We start from the raw sequence: 25034 nt of genomic DNA, 5'->3' as shown, positions 1-25034 counted from the left end.
TTCCCGTACGTGTTTGCGATTGTGCACCAAGAATTACCCATACATAAGTTCTTATTGATTCATTAACTCTTACAACTCCTTGGTTAGTAAATTTATTTTCTGTTTTATCATTAAGAAATTCATTCGATTAAGAAATTCATACCAAGCGTTTGCGGTGTCGTTCAGTTGTACAAATTTTGTAACAATATAAATTAAACCACTCTTAAAACTCATAATATCCCCTCTCCAATCTTTACTCGAAAGTTCCCAGCCATGATACCAATTATATGTTTTTAAATAAAGATCATGTATTCTTACATTAAGTTTGTTTGTCTGTAACAACCTAAATGGATTGAATGGTTTTTGGTGAATTTCTTCAACTAAATCATCACTTTCTTCTTTAACAGTTATTTGTCCATTGTACGGAACACCTAGACCATGGTTAAGTCCTTTAATATGCCAATCTTTACTAGTAGAAATACCAAATTCCTGACAAATACGCTCATACGCGAACCTATTGTACGGATTATTTGTGGAATTCCATGCTCGATCCTGCGGTAATGGGGCACTAATTTCTTAAAGAATACGTCTAATCTGATAGTACACGTGAAATGATAAAACAGACTTATTTAGTTCAAATCCGGGAGCATTAAGAGATACACTACATCCTGTTGTTGCACACCATGTGGCAAAGTTTAACTGGTTCTGCTAAAATTGCATTGGATTATGAAACCAATCATGCACCATTTTATCGCTAGTTGCCATGACCCTGTATTTTTCAAAGATATCAGGGAATTTAACAACAAAATTAGCACCAGAGGCACTTACTAAAATCAACTGATTAGTAATGTAATTTGATTTCATATTTAAGTTATGATATAGTATCTTTGTATATTTAATATGTATGTTACACTCCCAGGAATAACAAATGGTCAGCCTATTGAAATGCTTCATACTATCGATAACTCGGATGGTCAACTTGAAGTCGCTCTATGCGATGTAACGTATTAACCGCAGTGGACCAATATAAGTGCAGCAAGATATAATAAAGAGATATGGATAAATGGAGCAAGCACACTATACCTGATGGGTATTACAGCGTATGCTCACTCAATGATGAAATTTTTAAGCCTTCAGGAGCTAGTCTCACACAAAATGAGTCGAATGGGATGTCTAGTTTAAAAGCTGGAGAAGAGGTTGTAATTCTTTACGAGAACTTAGCAGATACACTTGGATTTTTTAGACAAAAAGTATTAATACGACCCAACAAAACAGAGCGTGGAGTTAAATTGCCCAATTTAGTTCCCTATAAAGAGTTGTGCATCCATCTTGATCAGGTCTGTACAACGGATAATATTCAACTCGAAAGTCCTTCAGCTCTGTTGAGAGCTATTCCAGTGAAAGATGAAAAATATAATAGCGGTAGAACGGAATCTTTCTCATTATTACAATATAAAAAATTAAAGCGTGGTATTATTTCAGACCTCAAAATTTCTGTATTAGATGTAAAACATCAAACTGTACATAAAGGATACTTGAGTGTAACACTCCACATTATAAATAATGGTTGATTCATGAGGCCCTGGAACAATGTAAGACAATTGCGCTTTCCGATCTTGGAGACAAAGAAGGATTCGGTAAACCCGGCACCGATGGCAAGTTATACACTTTACACTTACAAGATAATGTATACAAGCGGAAAGAAGTTGCATTCACAGGTAATCTAGGAAATTTAAGTGATGTTGACATTAGTAGACTCCATAAAAACACTTCGTACAATCTTATTCACAACGATGATGATAAATGGACTATGATCGAAAGCAAAAATCGAGTGGCTACTGAATATCGTCATTACCCCACCATATGTGATGACTGGTAAGGGACATCAATTAACTAAGATAATGAATAGTGGAATCGTACTCGGGGCTTATATCCCTTCAAAACGAAAAAGTGTGTTAGTCTCTCCCCTACCAAGAAACCCAGGTCATATGTTATACAGTCGTCCGGCAGCAAAAAATGTTAGTTTAAATTTGGTTACTGAATTCAATGATATAAAAGATAACTTGAAGGATATGCCTAATCTTTCTACACTTATTATTGAAGTCTTGTTTGGGGATGCACTGTTAGATGCCTTCGAAATATTACCAGGTCTATCGATTAAATGGCTCAAGCAACACGAGCGTCAACGTTGCAGTATTATTTATATGGGAGTAACACCCATTGCAACCCTTGAGGGGGTCCAAATTATTAAAATTGACAGCATTTCTCTTACAAAGATATTCATGCAGTATAATATATATTTAATAAGGTTGATGTATACTCTCAAAACATTGAAGCAAGACCAATTAAAGACTATTATATGATATAATAATATACACTATGAGTTTATATCCAGTGCTCGATGAAAAGATGGCTACTGTTGATGGATTTTGATTACATCAAATAAGCGACATAAAACATCAAATAGAGAAGGACAGGGAGTTAAGACTTGGATTGTATAAAAAGTATCGAAGAACCGTGAATGCCCTCGACGGAGTTGACACTGCTCTTGTAACAGCCGGCATGGGACTCAGTGTTGGTTTGTTATCAACTAGAATCGCCACGCCCATCGTACTTGGCATGGAAATAGCGGCTGGGGTCTCAGGACGGGCAGGAATAGCGATAAAATTCATTTCTCGTAGGTTGGAAAAGAAAGCATTAAAACATGATAATATTGGTGTATGGTGTATGAAACAAACACTACCACCATTTTCTATGTCAAAGTCTATGTACCAAATATAGATATCTCATGTTTTTTTTAGTTCTGCTCCAGAAACGAAACCGGATGAAAGGCACCCATTCCTATATCCCCATTCCACTTCCAGCCTTCATAAATCTAATCCACAACATGCAATACTCACCATAAGACCATGACTGAATACCAAACAAAACTAATTAGTGGTACCTTCGTTAAACGGAGGATGAATTTTCAACATTGCCATATTGCTCGTGTGATTTATTGCAGCTGTTATGTAAAGCAGAGATTTAACAGATTTTTGGAATGACTGTAGGAAACAAATCACTTCACAGGTCCTCACATAGGGTAATAATGATCTTTGGTATAAAGCATAGAAGTCTAAAATATTCCACACAATACAAATATATACAAAGATTTATGGTTAGAATTGGTCTTCAGCAACCCCTGCTTGCCATAAGAGACAACCAATATTTAGGCTCGCCGTGATGGTTGATGGATATCATAGTTTCTCAATTGCGAAGCTCATGATATCAAACACTGGACTGTCTCATCCAGACTTGTTTATTTACAGACTGATGTCATATAGCTGGAATATTATCATGAGGTCAGGTAACCCATGTGTTTTCATGTCTTTGCACAGGACATCATTCTTTGATCATGAATTACCACGTAGAATGGAACTAAGACAAACTTGTTCAAGTAGGTCTAATACCGCACCCTGCAGGAAGCAGAGAGCTAATCATCCCTTGCCCTGCCTGGACAGTTAAGTTCTTCAAGACTGACTGCACACATACATCTTTTGATGTAAGGTGTGACTGCTTGGTATATCTTTTTACGCTCTGTTAAAACTTTCAACCTTCGTCATTGACTAACACTATGACAGGAAGAGGAACGATCGACAACTACTCTCGGGGGCCTTCGAAACAAAACTATTCAATCATAACCACCGGTTGGTGATTGGAGGATTTGGGACACAGATCTATTAATAGCAAGCCGCGACTTCTGATGTGTTGAAGACATACAGTCTCTACAGACGAATCTCCTCCCTTCATAGGTTCTGTAAATCTTGAAATGAATGTGAGCGTGAATTAAATGTGAAAAATGCAATGGTCTTTGCTTGCATTAATGAAAGTTCGTATTTATTTCTCCAAAATGACTATCAACAATCAGACGGCCTCACTGCACACTTTGGATAGCAGAAATACCAACTTGAATATAAACACAAACATTGTTTGTTGAGCAGCAGTTGTAACAAGTATATAACAATGTCATTAAAAGAATAGGAATTAATCCCTTATCTCACATACACAATTTAAGAAATTGCGAACACCATTTAAGAAAAGTTGAAAAATCGTGTTGATCCGTGCTCGACCTTGTGGTTTATGCAAATATCTTAACCAAACACAACCCTCACACGGCTAAAAAAACGACCCTCATACGACTGAACACGACACTAATACGACCATCATAAGATATTTATACAATACAACACGATTTAACCTTATTTAACACGACCCCAATACAACTGTCATATGACCAAACACGACTGTCATACGACGCCCATACGACTTAACACAAATCAACACGACCGCCATACGATTAAACCCGAATCATTACGATGTCCATACGACTACAAAAATAAACACGATCTCCATATGACTGAGCAAGACCTTCATACGACATATTTTTGTTTATTTTGGTCACGTAGGTCATGTAGTGTATAAGCGGCACTGCAACAGCATTTCTGTGTCAGTCTTCACCATGTTCAACAACGAACATCCGGTGTGTTATCACTGCTGGGGTCAAGAGTTCAACCTACTTGTGTCAAACTAGGCATCATTGACTCCAGCAGACCAGACAGATGCCATCCACACAACTCTTCGTCAGTGGCCGAAACGACACAATTCCCCCCGATAGGCTTCACCACACTCCTCAGATCTGCACCCTTTGTCTTGTCATCTGCCTTCAAGTTTGTTGACACCTTCTATGCATACCACTCAGTGAACTGTTGTTGTGTCAATTATTTTATTGCCTTTGAACATCCTTAATGCCAGTCAACAGAATAAACATATAAACTGTGTGTTGTCCTTAGGAAAACATTGTTTACTGTTTTTACGGAAGTGCTCTTCTCAGCGCTCATTGGCGGTGCTATTTGCTGTTTGATTAGATTAAGGAAAGGATATGTTTCATTCCACTGTGGATGGGGTGGCAGGGAGTCGCATTGATATTGAGTTGCATTTTTAGCTCGGGGTCAGAAGTCGTATTAATTTGGAGACACATTAATTTCAAGATTTACAGTATTCAAGTCTGGGAACCCGAACTATAAGTATAAGGACTACAAGATGATATAAATTCAAAGATTTCTTCTCGTCTATACACAATAAGACACACTGGTGTAGTACTGATCCTTGATCATCTGCGTTGGTGGGCTGCTGTCAATTGTAGAGACAGTACAATTGGTCCAAACTGGTGCAGTCCCTGCACATCCAAGACAGAGGGGTCCCTCAGGTAGTGTGAAGCAAACACTGTCTCCAAAAACAGCCCTCCATTATCGCTTACCCGCGTATGAAAAGCTTGTCGAATGACTGATCGCAGCCAGAAGGATATTGTGGATCTCCTTCATAGTCTACGAAGGGGTTTGAAAGCTTGTAGTTAGATCTTTAACTTTTCAACACCAGTCAACTAGAAGCTTTTACTGCCATGACATTGAGTTCACAGTTTTGGGGTGATAGATAAAGTCTACATATATTAAGGAAATTATCTGCTTGTAAAACATCTTTGATGCTTTATGTTATACACTGTTTGAAAGGTCTAATCCTACTGTTTAATGAATAAGAAAGTTATGTTTATCACATTATCTTTTAAGAAAAAAAGGAAGCTAATGCATTCATACTGTCCTGATTGATCACCAAGGAAGCGAAAATCGTGGCGATTTGGGGCAATAGTAAGATTTTATAATATCCACTTACCTTTTTCTTATTTTTTTTCATTGTTTACAAAATCGGAAAATTATTATTAAAAAAATAGTGAGGCCTAAACCTACCTTTTCATGACTGTGTCTTTCAAATCATACCCTGTTTACATTAAGGGCATGGACCTCGCCAACTCAAGCTGCAGTAGCTAGTGCTAGTAGAAAGTCTGTCTTAAATAGGACAAGTTTTTAGGTCTTTGTCTTCCAATGGTTCATAAGCTTCAGCTGATAAATGGCGTAGTAATGTAAAGATCCAAGGGTGGACGCCGGAATCTCAAAGGTTGAAGTTCCGCAACAGTGGAGATTTTTAAGACTGTGGTCGCAGCAATCGCTAAGTTGATAGCAGCTAGATAGGTAGCAAGAGTAGATCCCTTCAACTTTCTTGAAGGTATTCCACTATGTGTTGAGGTGTTGCAGTAGTTGGGGATGGTATATCACTAGACTTGCAATTTCCTTCAAATGACTTCCATTTATGGTCATAAGACTCTTCGTGGACGTTTTGTAGAATTTTCCTCTTCGGAATATTCTATAAGTAATACGTTACCACTGTTATACCGAGGCTGTTGTCTCCCACAACTGCTCTTATAGCGAAATCTACCACAGAGATGTCAATTACCTCATGCAGCACGTGCGTAGCCACCTGAGCTGCCATGTAACACCCTTCACTCTTGTCTCTTGCGAGAGCAAGTGCTCAGGGGGACGGTCGGGCAGGCATCAGCCCAGTGGTAACGTATTTCTTATAGAATATTCCGAATAGGAAAATTCTACAAATTACATTAAGTAATACGTTACCACTGTTATACCGAGGCTGATTACCACAGTAGGCGGTGGGGAGCGCTACAACCCAAACCTGACTGCTCGTTGTTCCTTTTCCGACCAGCGGAAGTAAACAAGGCGGAAGCACTCGATGCGTATGCTCCCAGCTTGGCATTACCCTATAGGAATACCAAAGCAGTGTCAAGGGCATACCGTAAGGCTCAATCGTCTTTGCCAAACGATTGGTGACTCCAAACGGCCTCACTGGATAGGTATTTCATCGCTGCAGTGGATGAGAACACAGTACCCGTGTGAGTTGAATCTTAGATCAGGTTAAACAGTCGGGAAGAGGGAATTTAATTTCATCCGGACCGTATATCCCAAAAGCAAGCCTACTTAAAGTATGCGTTAGATGCGTGACCTAATTCCAGTATTTGTAAGCATGCATTACAAGGTTGGAACACATGACGGACAATTAAATACATAATTGTCAAAAAGACAAAAAAGGACAAAACACACAAAAAGCCGCCTCACCTGTGGTGTGAGAGCGCTGGTTTGCGGGACCCCCACTCCTGTTTCCCACGGCAGAGGGAACATTGGAGTTGACCCAGATTGACCACCGTGCAAAGGTCTGAAGCCTGAGGAGTTCGTAACTGCACTAGGCACACCCCTTAGATGACCGCTTGCGCCGCGATCAGCGGCCCAAGACGGTGCACACCCTCCACATCTTCATCAGAAACCTTTCTGAGGTAAAGATTGGCAAATACCAAGTCAGAACGCCAGTAACAACCTCTCAATATTCTGTGAACAGAGATATTAGAGTGTAGGGCAAATGTTGCCGCTAGTGCCCGGATCTCGTGCGGGTTTGACCTCGCAACCGGTACCCCCCCGGTACCCCCCCCAGATTGATGACAGAACGAAGCCATAATGCAATCGAGTTGCGAGTTTTGTCAGCAGTCCGATTAGGGTTACACGATATGAACAGACGGTCGTGCCCTTGTCTACGTTCATTCGAGGCCTTAAGATAATGCTTAACGGCCCTAACCGGACACAGTGATCTGTCCTCGGTATCAGCAGGATTTCATTGAGTGATCTTACAGTGAATTCTCTCTCCGTTTGGCCAAATTTCTGATTCTTAGCGACGAAGCCCATGAGCAGGCCCAGGCGGACCGCTCCTTCGTCGCCCCTATCGAATCGAACCTTGGTGACATCGAGTGCATGTATGTCCGACACTCGTGCCGCCATGGCAAAGGAGAGGAAAAATGCTGAGTCACATGCTGGAACGAAGCACTACTCTAGGGTTCATACGTAGCCTCCGTAAATGATTGCAACACTAAGGAGAGATCCCAGGCCGGTGCCTGAAGGCGGCCCTTTTTAAGATCTTGCTGCTTGAAACCCTTGATAATACCCCGAATCACCGGCTCTTTGGAGAGACTGGTACCCATAGCAACGTCCCGTACCGGAGAGTTTCCGGGTCTCTCATAAGTGAGACATGAAACGAGCAACGTCCTGCACAGATACCTTATCCGGCGAACGAATGTGATGTTTACTACACCAGTTTGTGAAAATAGCCCAGCGTGCATTATACACCTTCTGGGTACAATCACGATGCATACTAACGTATGCCCGAGACGCCCGATGAGAGAAACCTTTCCACCTCAGTCGCTCGGTGACAACATCCACAAGTGCAGATTGAACTGCCCTGCGTTTAGATAAAGTTGACGGGTGTGAGGGTGTGGAAGCAGTGGAAGTGGCGACTGCGTGGCATGGGCCAGCAAGTCGGGGTACCACGATCTGTTCAGCCACATGGGCGCGATCAGTAACATTCGACAGCGTTCGCACAGCCACTGAAACACTACTGGATTGAGCATTCACTCCGTGGGGCTCGGATCCCGAGGCCTCGACAGAGCGTCTGCCAGTACGTTCCGCACACCGGGGATGTGACGGGCGCGCACCTGGCACAGTATACTGTCAACCAGAGCGTTAAACTCGAAAGTGAGATCAAGTAGTGAGTGACTGTGGGTTCCCCCCAGTTTGTTCACATAAGACGCTACCGTCGTGCTGTCGGTCGCCAGCATGAGTCTGGCCCCGACTAGACGATGCTTCCAGTGATTGACTGCGTTGATCACTGCCTTGAACTCTAGGCAATTGATGTGAGGACCTAGCTCGTCTACGCACCACAGGCGCGAGCTCACCTCCCCCTCTAGATGGGCACCCTAGCCCACTAGAGAGGTGTCTGTATACAGGTTCAACGTGGCCTGGAAGGGCCACATAGAGACTCCTGATAAGACGTTGTATGGGACCATCTGGGAGGGCAACTGACGCACTGTTCTCCCCCTGTACTAACAACTGGATGAGAAACCGTTGCAGTGGGTGGAGTTGGAGACGACCCCGTTCAGTGGTGCAGTCTTGGGCTGATACAAGTAGCCCTAACAGCTGTTCCCAAAAGTGAACAGTCTGTTGCACCGCTAAGACTTTGGCAATCATCGCCTGAATCTTGTGCCAACGATCTGGAGGGACAAAGAGGCGATGGGTCACCGTGTCGAACCGACCTCCGATGAACTTCAAGTTCTGCGAGGGGGTTAACTCGCTCTTGGGGAGATTGTCAATCCACCCCAATTGCTCCTAGAGCTGAAGTGCGAAATCGAGTTGGTGTGACAGGGTGTCCGTCATTCGATTGGCCACTAGCGAGTCGTCCAGGTACGCGAAGTACCTGATACCCCTCTGGTGGAGGAACCCTACAATGGGGGTGGTTAACCGGGTGAACAGCCAGGGAGCGGATGATAGGCCGAATGGGAGTGCTACCCATTCGTAGTGCCGGCCTTGAAAGACGAATCTGAGATACTTGTGATGGTCCGAATGAATCGGAACATGCAGATAAGCATCCTTCAGGTCGTTCGATGCGAGCCAGTCGGCGGGCATGATCAGTGCTTTCAGGTCTGCCAAGGTCAACATTCTGAACTTCGGCGTTTTGTGTAGGTAAAACTCGTTGAACGATTTCAGGTTGTGAATCATTCTGTCCTTCTTGGGAACGAGAAATATCCTGGAGTAAAACGCCCTCTTCTCCACCAACCTGCCAATGGCATCGGCTAGGAAAGGAAGATCGGCTTCCGAATAGAAACCTTTTAACGGGGCGACGGTGAGCGGCAGATCCGCCTTGAGATCTAGCTGATAGCCGTACCGGATCATGTTGACCACCCAGGGGTCGTCGAACACTTGTTCCCAATTCTCCCAGTAAGTCTGGAGTCTGGCTCCTACCGGGGAAGGAAAGGGAAGCCTGACAGGCTGCGGCAGGCGCAACTGTCCAGGGCCGAGTGATTCGGGTTCGCCTACGGGCCAACCGAAGTTGACGCTGTCGGCATACGAGAGTCACATGGAGGAGCCCTTGCTGTCCTTAGACGGTTTGGGCTTCCCCCAGTGTCCCTTCTTCCCGCGAAAGGGCAGCAGATTGCCCTTACCGGCGCCCTCGGGGCGGGGCTTCTTCCCAGAGGAAGAAGGACTCGACCCCTTGGACTTACCATCCGCAGCATCCTGGAGGGCGCTCCGCCTAGCAGCCGCCCCCAGGCGTCGATGCAAGGACCCATCAGGATCCAGCGTGTGCCAAGAGGCCTCGGCGGACACAGCAGCCTGTTGTTCTTTCAGAACGCCAGGGATCTTGTTATTAAACAGGGTCCGTGCAGACCAAGGCTGCAAAAGGAGGACCTCCTGGTTAGCAGCGTCCAACCCCGAGGCGGCAAGTGGCACGTACCGGAAAGAAAGGCCGAAGCCCCGGCGACGTACTCAAGCGAAGCATTTAAACCGATGAAACAGTTTAAATGCGCTGGTCTCGGTCTGTGGGAGAACCTTCAACCAGACTGGCTGCTGCTGCCAAGTAGGTATCCCCATGCGACATAGCGAGCATGGATCGCCAAGGTAGCCTGTGGCAGCGTAGCAGGCGGTGGGGCACGAACACCTTAACGCTCAACGTGGGCCTCCGCGGTGGGACTGGCGTCGGGGAAGGCAAGGTCATGCAACGGGAATGAACCCTTTCTCCATGACGGCGGAGGCAACGGGAGTCCCCGACCAGAGGTATTGCAAAGGCTTTCTCCAGGGAAGGCTTAATACCGTGCAACAAGGTTGAAGCGGGGAAAGACTTGTCAGACGACTCCTTGTAGACCTTGGCGGAATCCACGGAGCCGTGGATTCACCGTGGTACATGCAGGGGCTTAGGCATGGCCTCAAAGAGGTCATAAACCATGGTCACACGGACCTTAACTGATAGCAGAGCCAATGGTTTGGGGGAAGGACCGGTGACCACGGGAGCCCCCGTCGCCAACCCCCTGCCAACGAAGAGGCCGGGGACGGAACAGCCAGCGGCCTATCCTTGGATAAGGCCGCCAGCTTGGAGTCAACAAGTTGCGAAAGCAACGCGGTAACAGAGTCCCCGGTCAGCCCAAGGGCTGCCAGGGGATCCGCTGCAGATGTGGAAGTGGTACCCGCAAGGGGACCCCGATCAGACGAGCTGGCCACCACAGGGGTGGAGACCTGTAGCGTTCGAATGCCTCAGGCCCCAGACCGTCGCACAGGGCACATCGGGTGTCCCCGCAAGGAACCCTGCACTGCGGGCAATGATTGTGGGGATCCCGGGACGATAGAAATTTGCGGCACACCGTGCAACACCTGGTTGCGGGAGTGGAGGGGGTGGAGCACGGCGAAGTGTCCATGTCAGACATTGTTTACGCTATAAACAAAGAACAAATCATGGTTACAACACAAGCACCACAAATATTCACAACGAACATTTTCACAAGAAAATAAACGAGTAATGCGAATAAAGATCAACCACATATTTTAGCGTTAGAGAAATAGGTGATGTGAAAATTTGTAACATACTATAACAGGGAAACGTAAGACGCAACGTGCAGACGAGACACCCCCTTCAGTATATAGAGAAAAGGGCGGGAATTTGTTTTCCTTTTGGCGGGAAAAATATTTCCGAGCGTAGTTAAAGCAAACGCCCTCAATAGATACAGTATATATGCAAGTATTAAACAGTAATAAATATCACCAAAGGATGAAGAAACAAGAACGCTTCCGAGCAGTCTTTGTACGTCTTGCTGAGGCAAGCGAAGAGACAAGAGTGAAGGGTGTCACATGGCAGCTCAGGTGGCTACGCATGTGCTGCATGAGGTAATTGACATCTCTGTGGTAGATTTCGCTATAAGAGCAGATGTGGGAGACAACAGCCTCGGTATAACAGTGGTAACGTATTACTTAATGTAATTGATGTGCATCTGTCATTGTTAAAGCCACTATCCTAGAATGTCCTAGAATGTCAAAATCGGAAGACTGAGTATCTTTTGTGTCTGGGACGGGAGATCCAGCGGCGATCCTGTTGTACGGGTTTGTTCGAATGTGATCCAGTTTAGTTAGGAAAGAGTCTGATGTATCATCATCAATAATAGAGAGCAGACAAATGCAGGGATTTTCTACCTACTGCTCTCGGTGTTGTCTTCTTGGCCTTCTTCTCATAAGATTATCCATGTTCTACTGAAGTAGATTGAGATCTTCTGTTGCTATTAAGTCTATTGCATTCTTGCCTGTAAAAGGTGATGCATGTCATGAGAGGCGACTAAAAGGATCGGGTGGTCAGGCTCACTGACTTGTCATCCTATCCCAATTGAGAGGAGTGATAGTCATGATGTCAATCACTGGATTGTCTGGTCTGAAAGATGCATTCAAAAGATTGCCCTTTTTCGAAACATTATCTTTGATAATTGTCTTTTTGTATTCTGACAGTCTTTCAATAGTCAACCAAAGTTCATAAACACATAAGTCCTGTCTGAAGGGTCTTGTATGCCTAGTGTTGTGATTATACTTTCCTAAAACATCAAGTTAATAGAGTAACAATTATTGTAATTATTTCATAATAATTTTTTAATTTGAAGTTTACACGATATAAGGCTTTTCCATTTGACGAGAGGTCGGTCACATGACCGTGAAATTGACGTTCATAAGTATATGAACGAAACAATTTGACGTTCATACGTTTTTCACGAGACTGTATTCTTGAAATGACATAAACACTGACGGACTACATTCCTTGGGAAACCCCTGGGAATTCCCTTGCAGGAAAACATACATAAGCGGTCTTTCTGATCTTTTAGAACCTTTAATCTTGGTCTCAGCGTTTCAGTATGCATTGAGTAAAGTCAGAGAGCTTGACTGCATGATTGTTCACGAATATCCTCGCTACGGCCCATCCTAATGAGCAAACGAAGAAATGCACATCCAAACTATTGTAGTATCGTCTCGATCCATGTCTAGGCTGACAGTGACTGTCTCCAGTAATCTATGAATTTACCTTAGTGTCCTAGAATGTCCAAGAATGTTCCTTGGCAATTAGCAAATTCTGGAGATGCAGAAGGGCACTACAAAAAGTAGCTGAAGCCTTTTTGTGTCCGAGAATTTTTGCAGTACCCAAGGTAGAAGTATCGACTCGATCCGTGTCTAGGCTGACAGTTACCGTCTCCAGCAATCTATGAATTTACCATTGTGTTTGTTTGACGCATCTTTAATCACCTTTCAATGATCGGCCAGATCAATGATGACTAACACATGTAACCACCACAAGTTCATTAACAACTTCGGAAATCTCTCCCGTCACATTTATCGTGTCGGCCATTTTGACGTCTTGTACTTGATGTCAATGTATTACGACACGCTGTCATTGTGACTGACTTACTGAGGTAGTTCTTTACAGACCTTTCTCATCTAATGGTAATATTATTTGAAAACATGTGTTGTGTAAGATGATTGATTGACTTTCACTTTGTGTGAGTTCATTGGAGTATGAACCTTCATGGAGTGAGGGCCAAACATTGTATGATAATCGCCTCAAGCTCCAACGTATAGTATTTACATTTTCAACATGGCTAGAAAATCAGATTCAAACCTCCTGGAGATTTTTTAATTGTTCTTGGTTTTACTCAAAGACAGCTACCTGACAGCCAATTATGATGCCTTGAACAACTTGAACCCCCTTGTTGTAACAAACATCCACACAGAAGTAACATTATGGGCATTATTACAATATGGCCAATAAAAAACTAACACAAAAATAAGTAAGGAAGAATGCCTATGAGCTACAGAAAACCAAATGGAAGTTCATGGGCAGTTGACTTCAAAATGGGTGACCGATTTCCAGGGTGAGTTGGAGTGAACTGTTCACTTTTGGTAGGGATATCGAAGTTAAGAAGCACATTGCACACTGTAGCAGGATAGCAGGAACAAGTGAAGTTTCAGCTTCATTTGTCCATTGGTTTCTGAGAAGAGATGACAACAGATGTTGGTCCCTATGCATCATGCCAGAAAAGTAGGCCATGACACAAGATCATTTGACCTTGAGTCAGGTGAGCTAGAATGTCCCCAGTAACTTTCATGCTACAAATTTTGGGGCTGCATTATTCACTTGCATTAAGCTTGAAAGAACATTGGTGGTATATATACATGGTATAGATTACTCACTGTTGCAAAGAGTCTGTCAGTCCCTTAGCACTGTACAGCACAGTCTGTGGCTCCAGAGGCTTTCGCATGGCCAAGTCCCCTGAACAGAAACACAGATGGATCATAACATTATTATGAAAAAGTGTTTTCAAATACTTGCAAACACAGGAGCATCCCTTTCACCACCATCGTTAGAATTAGAAAGGCACCAGAACTCATTACTGGTACATACCACCACACATTTCCAGTGTGATACCATTACCTTCAATTGGGTGGGATGCTCAGATATATACCAGATGAAAGTACCGTGCCTCTTGCTAAAATATCGAGGAACTACAAGGCATTTCCACTCAATGACATTGCTTTCTGTCAAATGGCATCATTTCTGTTTTGAAAAACACATCGGCAATGCAGTATAATTATAATAATAGTCCTATTTCTGTAGCTACCTAGATAAAAAAAAGTAATAATTACTTCCTATTATAGTCTGTTTGCTGCAAAATCGTATCTATTTTGCATTTCTTCGGTACGATATCGCAACAAACGGACAATATGTGGCATTTGCAGTTCAACCATAAAAACAAAAGTCTGATCCAACAACCTCAACAGTTATATCAAACAATAGTTATCATTGTTAATAATATCAAAGAATACTTCTTCTATTACATCATAGCCCTAAATCCCATATTTTGGCTGACATCGCACTACAAAATCTTCAGATTTTCAACAGTAGTCTTCTTCACTGTCAACTATCCGTAATAAGTTGTGCAAGTAATCGCATCTTGCTATGCAGGCCTCTTGCACAGATGCAAAGCAGGAAAACCTCACTTCTTTTCAACTTGAGCAATCCTAGATGCAGAATACTGGGCATCTTCCCGAGGCAAGGGAGTTAAGTGACTACAAAATTCCAGTTATGTCCCTTCTATGTCCCTTGCGTGAAATTACTTGAGTGCCTTGAATAAAAAGCATGAAAAGACCTGGAACATATCTGCCAACGTCCAGTTGATGACACACATGCTTTGGAAACCCTACAATCAACTAAAGGCGCAACTGCAACTACCCTGTTGTTTACAAACCAGTGCCTATCATTCTAAAATAACTTCTTTCGTGGTTTTAGGCACTCACTCCACTCCACTCCACTCCCTTTCTATCTGAGATAGTTGTCTTTAGCCTGCTGCAGTGGCTTTAATTATGTCCTTATCCGAAGCTGATTTGCATGTCTTCTATGGCTCCGTTGACTTTGTGACGCCCTTTAATAATACCGGAGAGCATGAACAGGGCACAGACGTCGATTTGGTGGATCCATCACTTTGCCAAGAAAAGGGATTTTATAAAATCTTCCCAGAGACAAGGCCTGATATTTCGCCACCAATACTAGTAAGGCACTAATAGTAATATTGCTCCAAACCTCTGCATGTGTCGTACTAGAGACATTGGGAGCATGCTAAACAGATACTCTTGCTGCTGTGGCCATGGCAAGCAGGAAAGCTGTTTTCCTCGTCGTTTGAAGTAACATGGCTGAAGGTTCAAAAAGAGGTTTTAAAAGCACCTATATAACCACTGAAAGGTTCCATTTGGAAAAAGTGCATTGAGTCTTGATGTCCTCAGTCAGAAACGATCTCATAAGAAAACTGAGCAGTGGATAATCTCAATTCTTAGCCTGTCATGCTGTAGAGCTGATGTAAGGGCAGACAGGTATCCCTCAATGTCAGGAGTTTGTCCACCATTCTCAGGTGGAACAGAAACTCCGCCACCATAGGCACTGAAACAGTTCCCCAATCCAATCCTCGTCTTCAGCGCCACTGGCAGAACTTTCCCCATCTGTTATCAAATACGGCGGAGGAGGATGGTCTTCAAGATCAAGCAACTTCCTCTGAAGATAATATTTTCTGCTCAATAACCTCCAATTTAAAGGTGAAGAGCATGAAGACTTCTGTGCATGATGTTGGACCCAGGTTGTAGTAACAGACTTCAGTGTTCCAGTAATCTGAGAGGTACCTCCATCAGGCGCAGAAGTACTCAGGGTCCTGGTTTGATTCAAAGATGGACAGAAATTTAGTAAAAGAAAAATGCATACAAACTCAAAAATTCCAGTATTGGTATTAATGACCATCTACCTACTGAAATAATCCAGAGAAGGAAAGTGTTGTGGCCAAGATATAAACAGGCTAAGGCAAATGGTAAACAGGCAGTGTTTGTGAGGTACAGGTTGTACATAGAGAACAGAAAAATCTACCCAGACAGTGACTATCATGATCATAACACTGGAGACAGGCAATATGAGAGAGACTATCCGCCTTTCAGGAGTAACAGAGAGACATCTAACACCCTCATATCTCCACCAGCAACTGTTCAACCCGGGGAAAAGGCAAGGTACAGTGACCCTTAGGGGCAACAAACAACAACAATAGTAACAACTACAGTTGTTGTTGTTGGTTTGTTGTTTAACGACGCACTCAGCAATATTCCAGCTATATGACGGCAACAACTACAGTAATAACAAGTGTGACACTAGTACTCACAACTAAAACAACAACAACAGTACCATAAACAACAATCCATATAACATGACTGAACTCTGTATAAAATTTATTAATGTGTGTGGACTTGCATCCAAATTGATAAATCCTGACTTCTCTGATTTTATTGAAAGTTTGAATATTGGTCTATTTGCAGAGACCAAACTTGATGACACAGACACTGAAAATCTGCCTTTGTTTGATGTGTACACCAAGAACAGCCACTCATCTACAAGATCAGGGGGTCTAGCTGATATTGTGAAGAGACATGTATTGAAAGTGTTATGTAAAAACACCTGGGTATACCAAATGATATAATCGATGAAGTAAATGACATTGATTGCTTATCTGACCTAGGCATTTCAGATACAAGATGTACTAGTGATTCTGGGAGAGTTAAAAATCTTGGACATAAACTCACAGACATGTGTAAAAATAACTCACTGTTTATTGTATATGGCAGAGTTGGTCAAGATAAGGTTTTTACGAAAAATACCTGTAAATTTTTATCCTATTTTATCTGATGCCCATTGCACTCTGAAATTGCTTTTAAAATGTGAATCAGCAAATGTAAACAATATCACGGGTCAAACCCAATCAACAAGGGACCTCTGTCAATCAGACTCTGAAATTCACAACACTGACTCCACGTGCATTCTGGGACCCTAGGATAAGACACGCGCTGACGATTTTGTACAATCAATTAAAAAAAGTGACATTTCTTGTATGATGTTTCACATTTATTCCTTGGTTTCCGGTGATATTTGTAATGCCGATGTAAACCTTATTGTACGTAATATTAACAACATTTTCTTACACACAGCAAAATCAGCATTTGGTCTGACGCGTGTCAATCATGGTATCCGCCTGTGTAGACCTCGATGCAATAGACCTAAGCCCTGGTTTGGACGCCAATGCAGGACTAGTAGGGGATGGTATCACCAGGCAAAATGTAATTTTAACAAACAATAAAGTTTACAAAACAAAACTCAACTTTTAAACAGGAGTCAACGCTATTAAAAAAAACCTTCTCAAATTCAATAATAGTCATCACTTCAAAATGCAAAACAATATTTCTAATTTACGGAAAAATAACACCCACTCATTTTGGAAAATGTTACATCAAGAAGAGAATGACGCAATTTTGCCACCTATCGATAAACTTTTTGACTCTTTTAAAAACCTAAATGCACATAATGTCAACTCTATCCCTGATGATTGACTGATTTTAATATTGATGTTGATGTCAATAATTGTAATGATATTTTAAATACTGATATAAGCGAACAAGAAATATGTGACATCAAACTACTAAAGAGTAACAAGGCATGTGGCCAGGATAACATTATCAATGAATATATTAAAGCTTCAGTGCCAACATTTTTACCCTTGTATAAAGGACGATTTAATCTTATATTTGCTACTAGGATGTTTCCCGAACAATGGTGTAACAGAATTAATCGTCCGATCTACAAAGGCAAAGGAAGTACAGATGACCAAGGAAACTTTCTGGCCCATAAGTCTTGTAAGTTGCCTCGGAAAATTGTTTACCTCAGTTCTTAAAAACAAATTATGACATTCATGAAATATATGTTCGGACTATTCCTTGTAAGTACGCGGAATGAGATGCTTGGCCACTTTCACAGATGGCGGGATCCCCTTGACGCGCTGTGTTGTCATGATTTGCAAATATACCGGTGATCACCGATTGTGTTGTTTATTTAATTTGATCTATTTGAAAATATTACCTGTTGTTTTCATGCTTTGGTATACCATGGTTTATTATAGACATGCTGCCATATTCAAACTCAGTATCAAGTTTAGTGTGAATGAGTCTTGTGTTGTGAGGGAGAGCAACTAAATTATTAACTTTTGCTCCAAAGAAACATAAACCTAACTTACCCTAAAGCTATGTTAACACTTATACCTTCACCTATATAGGCTAGTAGGTTTCCTTATTGTTTTTTTCTCATTGACAACAGACAGAACACTGAACTGAACAGACAATATAGCACGTATTTATCACTTACCATGCATACTAACATTTGCTATTTAGTAATTTAGTATTGTTTTGGGTCATGTATTTCTAATGGGATTAGTGTTTTATAGTTTGACCTTAGTTATTGGTTAGTCAGTGGTGTTGAACTCAAATAGGATATATATATCACGGTACCGTATCATATTCATTTAGTATTACTGGTGTTATATTCTACCTTGTAGTAGTTAGCCATGAAGTAACCAAGTCACATTAAGTAATTAAAGTTACTTTTTCCTATACAGTAACTTAGTACTACTAATACCTACCTTACATTGTGTAAGTGGGTGGTGAGGTGAAGTTATTGCTGTTATTAAGTGACAGTGTAATGTTGTGATTGTTCATTAAGAGGTGGTATTATCGGGTCATAACAGGTAACTTATGAAACTGCTTTCACCTAAACTTTTACAAACCTGTAGAGGTTATGAATTCTCTGATGAAATCCTCCTTGGGGCACTTATTGCATTTTCCTGGCTCAAGAAAATCTACATGACATAGTTGTAACCATTTTCCTTAATAAAAATTGTTACCACACAAAAAACTTTGTTTTTGTATGATATACGTCCACCCTTATGGTGCCTCAACCTCAACGGCCCGTCACGCCAAGGGAAGCAACTCTCACCCAAATCACTTTCCATATGTCAAATGCTGACGGAATGTGGGGAGGCGGGTGGCCGTGCCCCAAGGAGGATTTCATCAGAGAATTCATAACCTCTACAGGTTTGTAAAATTGTCTTTCAGATTAAATCCTCCTTGGGGCACTTATTGCATCAAGATAGACTCCTAAAGATAATCTAGGAAGTGGCATCCGTCAGCAACAAGCGTGCATAAAAACATCGTATTTTGATTATTTCAATGAATAAACAAGAGTTCAATAAATGGTACCAACCTTATCGTGAGGCACCACCGTCGAAAGGCGGGGGCTGGAGACAGGGCGTTATCGACCATACACAATGAAAAGAGCCATTCTTTGTGGCTTATCATATCGAGAACTCGAGACACACACCCCCCACTTTTTTGAACAAGTGATATTGGGGGCACAGATCACGAGATACTATAAACCTGCACAGAGCTAGGCCAGAGGGTCCCTGTAAATCAAAGCAGTGCATGTGCAAATACGATGATTATCGAGTAGTAATGGCTGGTATTGTATCGACCGTAGAAGATAAAATCCGGACCGTTACTGAGCAGTTTTATGACCGGTCCGGGCGGTCTAAAATCTCGAAGGCTCAATCGGCTAGAGATGTAGCACTTTGCCCAGTTCGGAGAACTGACTGACAAAACCGAGCACGCTCGCTTGAGTGTTTGTCGAGTTTGTAATGTTTGATGAACGTGCTCGGCTGGCTCCAAATAGCCGCGGAGCAGATCTCCTCAATGGGCGGAGCCGCGGCATACGCTTGTGTCGTAGCCACTGCTCTAACTGAATGAGGCTTCAACTTGGTAGGGGGGTCCCTGCCTTGAAGTGTGTACGCCTTACATATAGTAGAGACTATCCACCTGGAGATAGTTTGTTTGCTCGCAGGTGAGCCAGCCTTCCTACCGCCATAACAGCAAAATAGTTGATTATCCTTAAGGATACCCTTAGCTCTGCTGATATAGGACTTAAGTGTCCTGCGGACATCCAAGACATGAGCATGTCTTGTAGTGGTCCCCGACGAAGAAGGCTGTAAAAGAGTAGGTAGCTCAATAGGAGCCGTCACGTGGAAGGCGTGTGCGACCTTAGGACGGTAAGAGTCCGGCAGGCGAATACTGACACTTTCTCGGTGAAAGACAGTTAGTTCGGGATCGGCTGACATTGCGTGAATGGTGAATGTCGCCTACCCGTCTGCTGGACGTTACCGCCACAAGGAATGCCGTCTTCCAGCTCAACAGCTGAAGAGAGAGAGACGACAGATCCCGAAAGGAAGGACCGGACAGCCAATGAAGAACGATTGACAATTCCCAAGGGGGACTGATCCGCCGGACAGGCGGTCGGATCCTGTCCACACCTGCTAAAAAACGCTGCACTAATGGGTGCGCACCCAACAGTGCCCCGTCGACGGGGACGTGAAAGGCAGCGATAGCTGTAGAGTACCCCCGGACTGTCGATGCGGCCAGGCCGACATCTAGTCGCGACTGGAGGAACTCAAGTACGGCTACGAGATCTGCAGAAAAGGGACACACCAGCGCGCATAGCAGGCCCATCTATCCTCGTACTGAACGTTTGTCGAATCCCTCCGCGAAGCCAGTATTGTGTCTGCAACTCGTGCAGGAATACCACTCTCCTGGAGGCGATTCCAGACAGTGGCCAAGCCACCCACTGAATCCTGGGATTCGGGTGGAGGGCCTCGTTCTGGGATAGGAGGTCCGGTCGTAAAGGTAATAGAACAGGAGGCTGAGCCAGAAACCTGAGTATGACTGGAAACCAACTCTGCGCCGACCAAAGGGGTGCCAGGAGCACAAGTAGTCGCGCAGGCTGAGTGGCTAGCTGAGACAGGACCTTGGAAATCAGAGGTACTGGGGGGAATGCCCACAGAATTCTGTCCGTCCAATCTAGCTGGAAGGCGTCCGGTGCCACCGACCTTGGGTCAGGGACTCGGGAGCAGAACGTTGGTGTCTGGTGATTCACCCCAGACGCAAACAGATCCACCTGGAACGACCCGTATAACTGGGAGATAATCCCGAATATCCCTGGGTCGAGCCTCCTCTCGTGAGGAGCGAGGATCCGGCGAGACAGAGCGTCAGGACGTTGTCTACCCCCGGGAGATAAACAGGTAGCACCCTGATAACGTGTGAGTCGCACCATAGGAGGAACTGCCACGTCTCTTGGAGAAGCGACGGAGACACCGTTCCCCCCTGCTTCCGGATGTAAGTCATCGCCGTTTGGTTGTCCATCTCTAGACGCACCACTTGGCCACGAAGCAGATCCAGGAAGCGTTGGAACACCAACCTGACCGCTCTCAGTTCTAGCACATTGATATGCAGTTTGATCTCCTGCTGGGACCATAGTCCTGAGGCAGTGTGATCGTTCAGAACGCCTCCCCAGCCGGAGAGTGACGCGTCTGTTTGAACGTGGAGATAGGTGTCTTTTAGGTCTATTGACGTTAGCCATTCTCCGGTCTCGACAGCTGAGATCACCGAGCGCAGTGTCTCCATCCTGAAGGACGGTACCTCTATAAGTTTGTTCAGCCTTCTCAGATTGAGAATAGGCCTCAACCCTCCGTCTTTTTTGGTGACTAGGAAATATGTCGAGTAGAAGCCCTCGCTTTCCTGTCCCACGGGAACCGGTTCGATCGCAGCCTTCATAAGAAGTGCGTCGACCTCGGCACGGAGGATTTCCGCCCTCTCTAGGGTAGCAGGCACCGGAGTGTGCTTTATCCCGGAGAAGGGGGGCGGATGATGTTTCCACCGAGGCAAATGGCCATCCCTTAGATTGGACAGGGTCCAGGGATTGGATGTGACTGTCTCCCATTCCTGCAGGAATAGAGCCAGTCGGCCGCTTACGGGGACATCCGGCTTGAGGCAGTGGACCCCGGCTGTCGGCAGTTCGATAACATGCGACCGTGGGTCCGCCCGGGGCACTTCGGGCGCTAATGGGAACCCATCTCCCGGCCGTGCGAAAAAGCTGCTGGCCTCGACCAGCTGCCCTGCCCCGGCCCCTGCCTCTCTTGCTCCTCCCGGCGCCCTTACCTGAAGGAAGCGGCTGCTTCCAAGCAGGTGCAGACTTCTGACCCGGCGCATCAGCGTAGGAGGAAGCAAGTGGAGAGGTCCGCTTACACGGTTTAACGCATGGTACCTCCAACAAGGCCTTAGAATCCTTGATGGAGGCATACAACTGTGCGGCCTCTCGGACCACCTGCTGAGCCCCAGGGAAGAGGGTGGCACCCATCTTATATGGCAAAGCAAGTAGATCCTGGCGTGTGGAAGCCGAGTATTTGGATACCGACATCCACAGCCTGCGCATGCCCATGACTGCGCACATCATCTGCGAGGCACAGCTACGAATAGCGTCCCTCGCAAGATGACTATGTACCTCCGTAAGTTGCGCGGCCAACTCCGAAGAGTCGGCCGGCCCCTCTCCCGCTAACTCCCTCTGTACGGCAGACAGATGAGAGGTTCTGAGAGTAAACGACATAATAAAGCATTAGAACAACTCGAAGCAGCCCAGTCACAATGGACCCAACGGAGAATAGAGAGATTAGATTTTATTCATGAAGAACTGCGTAGACCGGGACATTCAATTCAAATGTTTAAGGATGTCGAATCTGCCATGCACGAATACTTCCTCGTTTATGGGAAAAAACTTAAACCTATGCCAAAACCAACAATAAGTCAGTTTTATACACCGTTAGAGGAACAAAAAGACCATGAGGTAGCATTCATACTATAACCTAGTTAAAAACCATGACCTAGTTAGAGTGCGCGAGCGAGGTCAGAGTGACTGCTAATCAATAAATCACCAGTGGAGATGTTAGGCTGGGCATGCATTTAGACAAATGATACTAGAAGTGTATATTTATCACAATGGCGAGAGGCACATCAAAATGTAAATTCATACGCATGGGCCGATCACAAATTTGTGGAAAGAGCTGTATGTCGGATTTTTGTGGAATCCATTCCATTGCAATTAGAAAAAGGCACATTAATTATTCGTGTTCTGTATGTGGGATTGGGGTTAAAGGTAGTTACTGTTTATGTAAGAAACATGGTGCTGACAAGAAACGGTTTCAAATTATTTATGAGAGGAAAAAGGCTTACCGAAATGAGATAAATAGATTGGGTAGAATTCAAACCAATTAGACATTAGTTCACGTGTATTTATTTATCATATAATGGGTAGGTTTCTCGACAGGATAAAGCCAACGGAAAAAAACGATATCCATTGGGGTCATATGCGGATAGAGATGCAAATATCAAAGGTCAAGTAGGACTACTTTCACTGTTTGTAAACAAACATGGCGTCGCCAAGGCCCGCTAAATACAATGTTTATTCCTAATGCAGGATATTTACCATCCCCAAACACACTCGCGTGATAACCTCTATATATCACAATGACTTATGTTGTCAGAGAGCTGAAAGCTTTAGCAAAGCAACGTGGTCTACGTGGATATTCTCGAATGAGAAAAGCTGAATTGATCGATTTACTCGGTTTCGAATACAACAAACCCCAGACTGTTAGAGAACTCAAAGCTCAAACGAAAAACAGTGGGCAGAGAGGTTATTCTTGAATGAGAAGAGCTGAACTGATCGCTTTACTAGATAATAATGATGTTGATAATAAATCAGTTGACGATGTTGATAAAAAACAACAAGAATTAATATTTGTACCCACATCCGCTGGCGTTGGTAAATATCTAAGAGGTTGGAAGATGGATATTAATTCCAACATGGATGTTAATGATGTTAAGCCCATCATATCGAGCAAAATTAACGAGGAGTTAGATGATTTATATAGTATAAAATACCAGCTAACGATTAAAATGTCATTTAGTAAAAGTAACACAGACGATAGCACTGAATATACCGAACCATATTTCCGAAGCAATCAAGAAGTTATAACCGAATCCGATACTATAAACGCATCATTAGGTACATCAATTCAGAGAATACAGGAAACTTCAGAACGTTGGACTAATAGAGGTTCCGGTTGGGGTGTGGATAAAATGGATAGTTTATATTTAGATATAGCAAATTATATGCCCTTCAAATGTGGATCTTATATAGAATTACCCCCGTATTATAAAAAGAAAAAAGACATAATTAATGTAAAAAATAAATCCGATGACTGTTTAAGAATGATGATAAGATCTGCATTGTTCCCCATAGATTCTAAATTGCAAATAGACCTTCTAGCTATCCCCAAAATGATGGACTCAACTTCGATGGTATAGACGAACCTACACCAATATCACAAATTGATAAGGGGGAAAAGCAAAATAATTTAGCTATAAATGTTTTCGGACATTCTTCTAAAGGAATTGTTGTTCACAGGATTAGCTCCGCTCCAGAACATATTCCCAGAATCAATTCATTTCTAATCGAAAAAGATGGTAAATATCATTATACGTGGATAAAGAGTTTAAGCAGACGATCAAACAAAACATGCTAGAAAGAAATATTTCTGCGAAAGATGCCTACATGGGTACAGCAGACAAGATCTATTAGAAGCTCATAAAGAAGACTGTAGAGGTGTTGGACAGACTGCTATCAGGATCGATATGCCTAAAGAGGGAAAAAATATATTAAAATTTGAGCATTATTGTAATCAAATGCCAGTACCGTACGTAATTTATGTTGACTTCGAAGCGCTTATAAAACCTATAGAAAATAATCAAGATAATAATCAAGATAGTAGTTTTACATACAAAACTCAAGAACATATTCCTTGTGGGTTTGGATATATAGTTGTAAGGTATGATGGGAAAACAAACCCGCCCATGATTTACAGAGGTCCCGATGCAGCGGGAAAGTTCCTAGAATATCTACAAAAGGAAGAGAGAATAATCAGGGAAAATTTATCGTGTAAGAAACCAATGTGGATGACGAGGGATGATTGGAGGGCCTATAAGAGG

General features: G+C 43.4%; 1 protein-coding gene and 1 pseudogene across 1 annotated transcript in view; both read right to left on the bottom strand.

Moving 5' to 3' along the window:
• Positions 1-25034, bottom strand: part of LOC139475945 (small ribosomal subunit protein uS15m-like) — a 142532-nt gene that overhangs the window by 54961 nt on the left and 62537 nt on the right. The window contains exon 3 of the mRNA XM_071259158.1: positions 13950-14028. Within this exon, the coding sequence (XP_071115259.1) occupies positions 13950-14028 (79 nt within the window). The remainder of the gene's footprint in view (positions 1-13949; positions 14029-25034) is intronic.
• Positions 9049-9973, bottom strand: LOC139473996 (uncharacterized; annotated as a pseudogene).

This window comes from Haliotis cracherodii, unplaced genomic scaffold, assembly GCF_022045235.1.
Source record: "Haliotis cracherodii isolate W230 unplaced genomic scaffold, xgHalCrac1.p SCAF_3, whole genome shotgun sequence".
NCBI classification, from domain to species: Eukaryota; Metazoa; Mollusca; class Gastropoda; order Lepetellida; family Haliotidae; genus Haliotis; species Haliotis cracherodii.
This window is presented reverse-complemented; position numbering and strand designations above follow the sequence as displayed.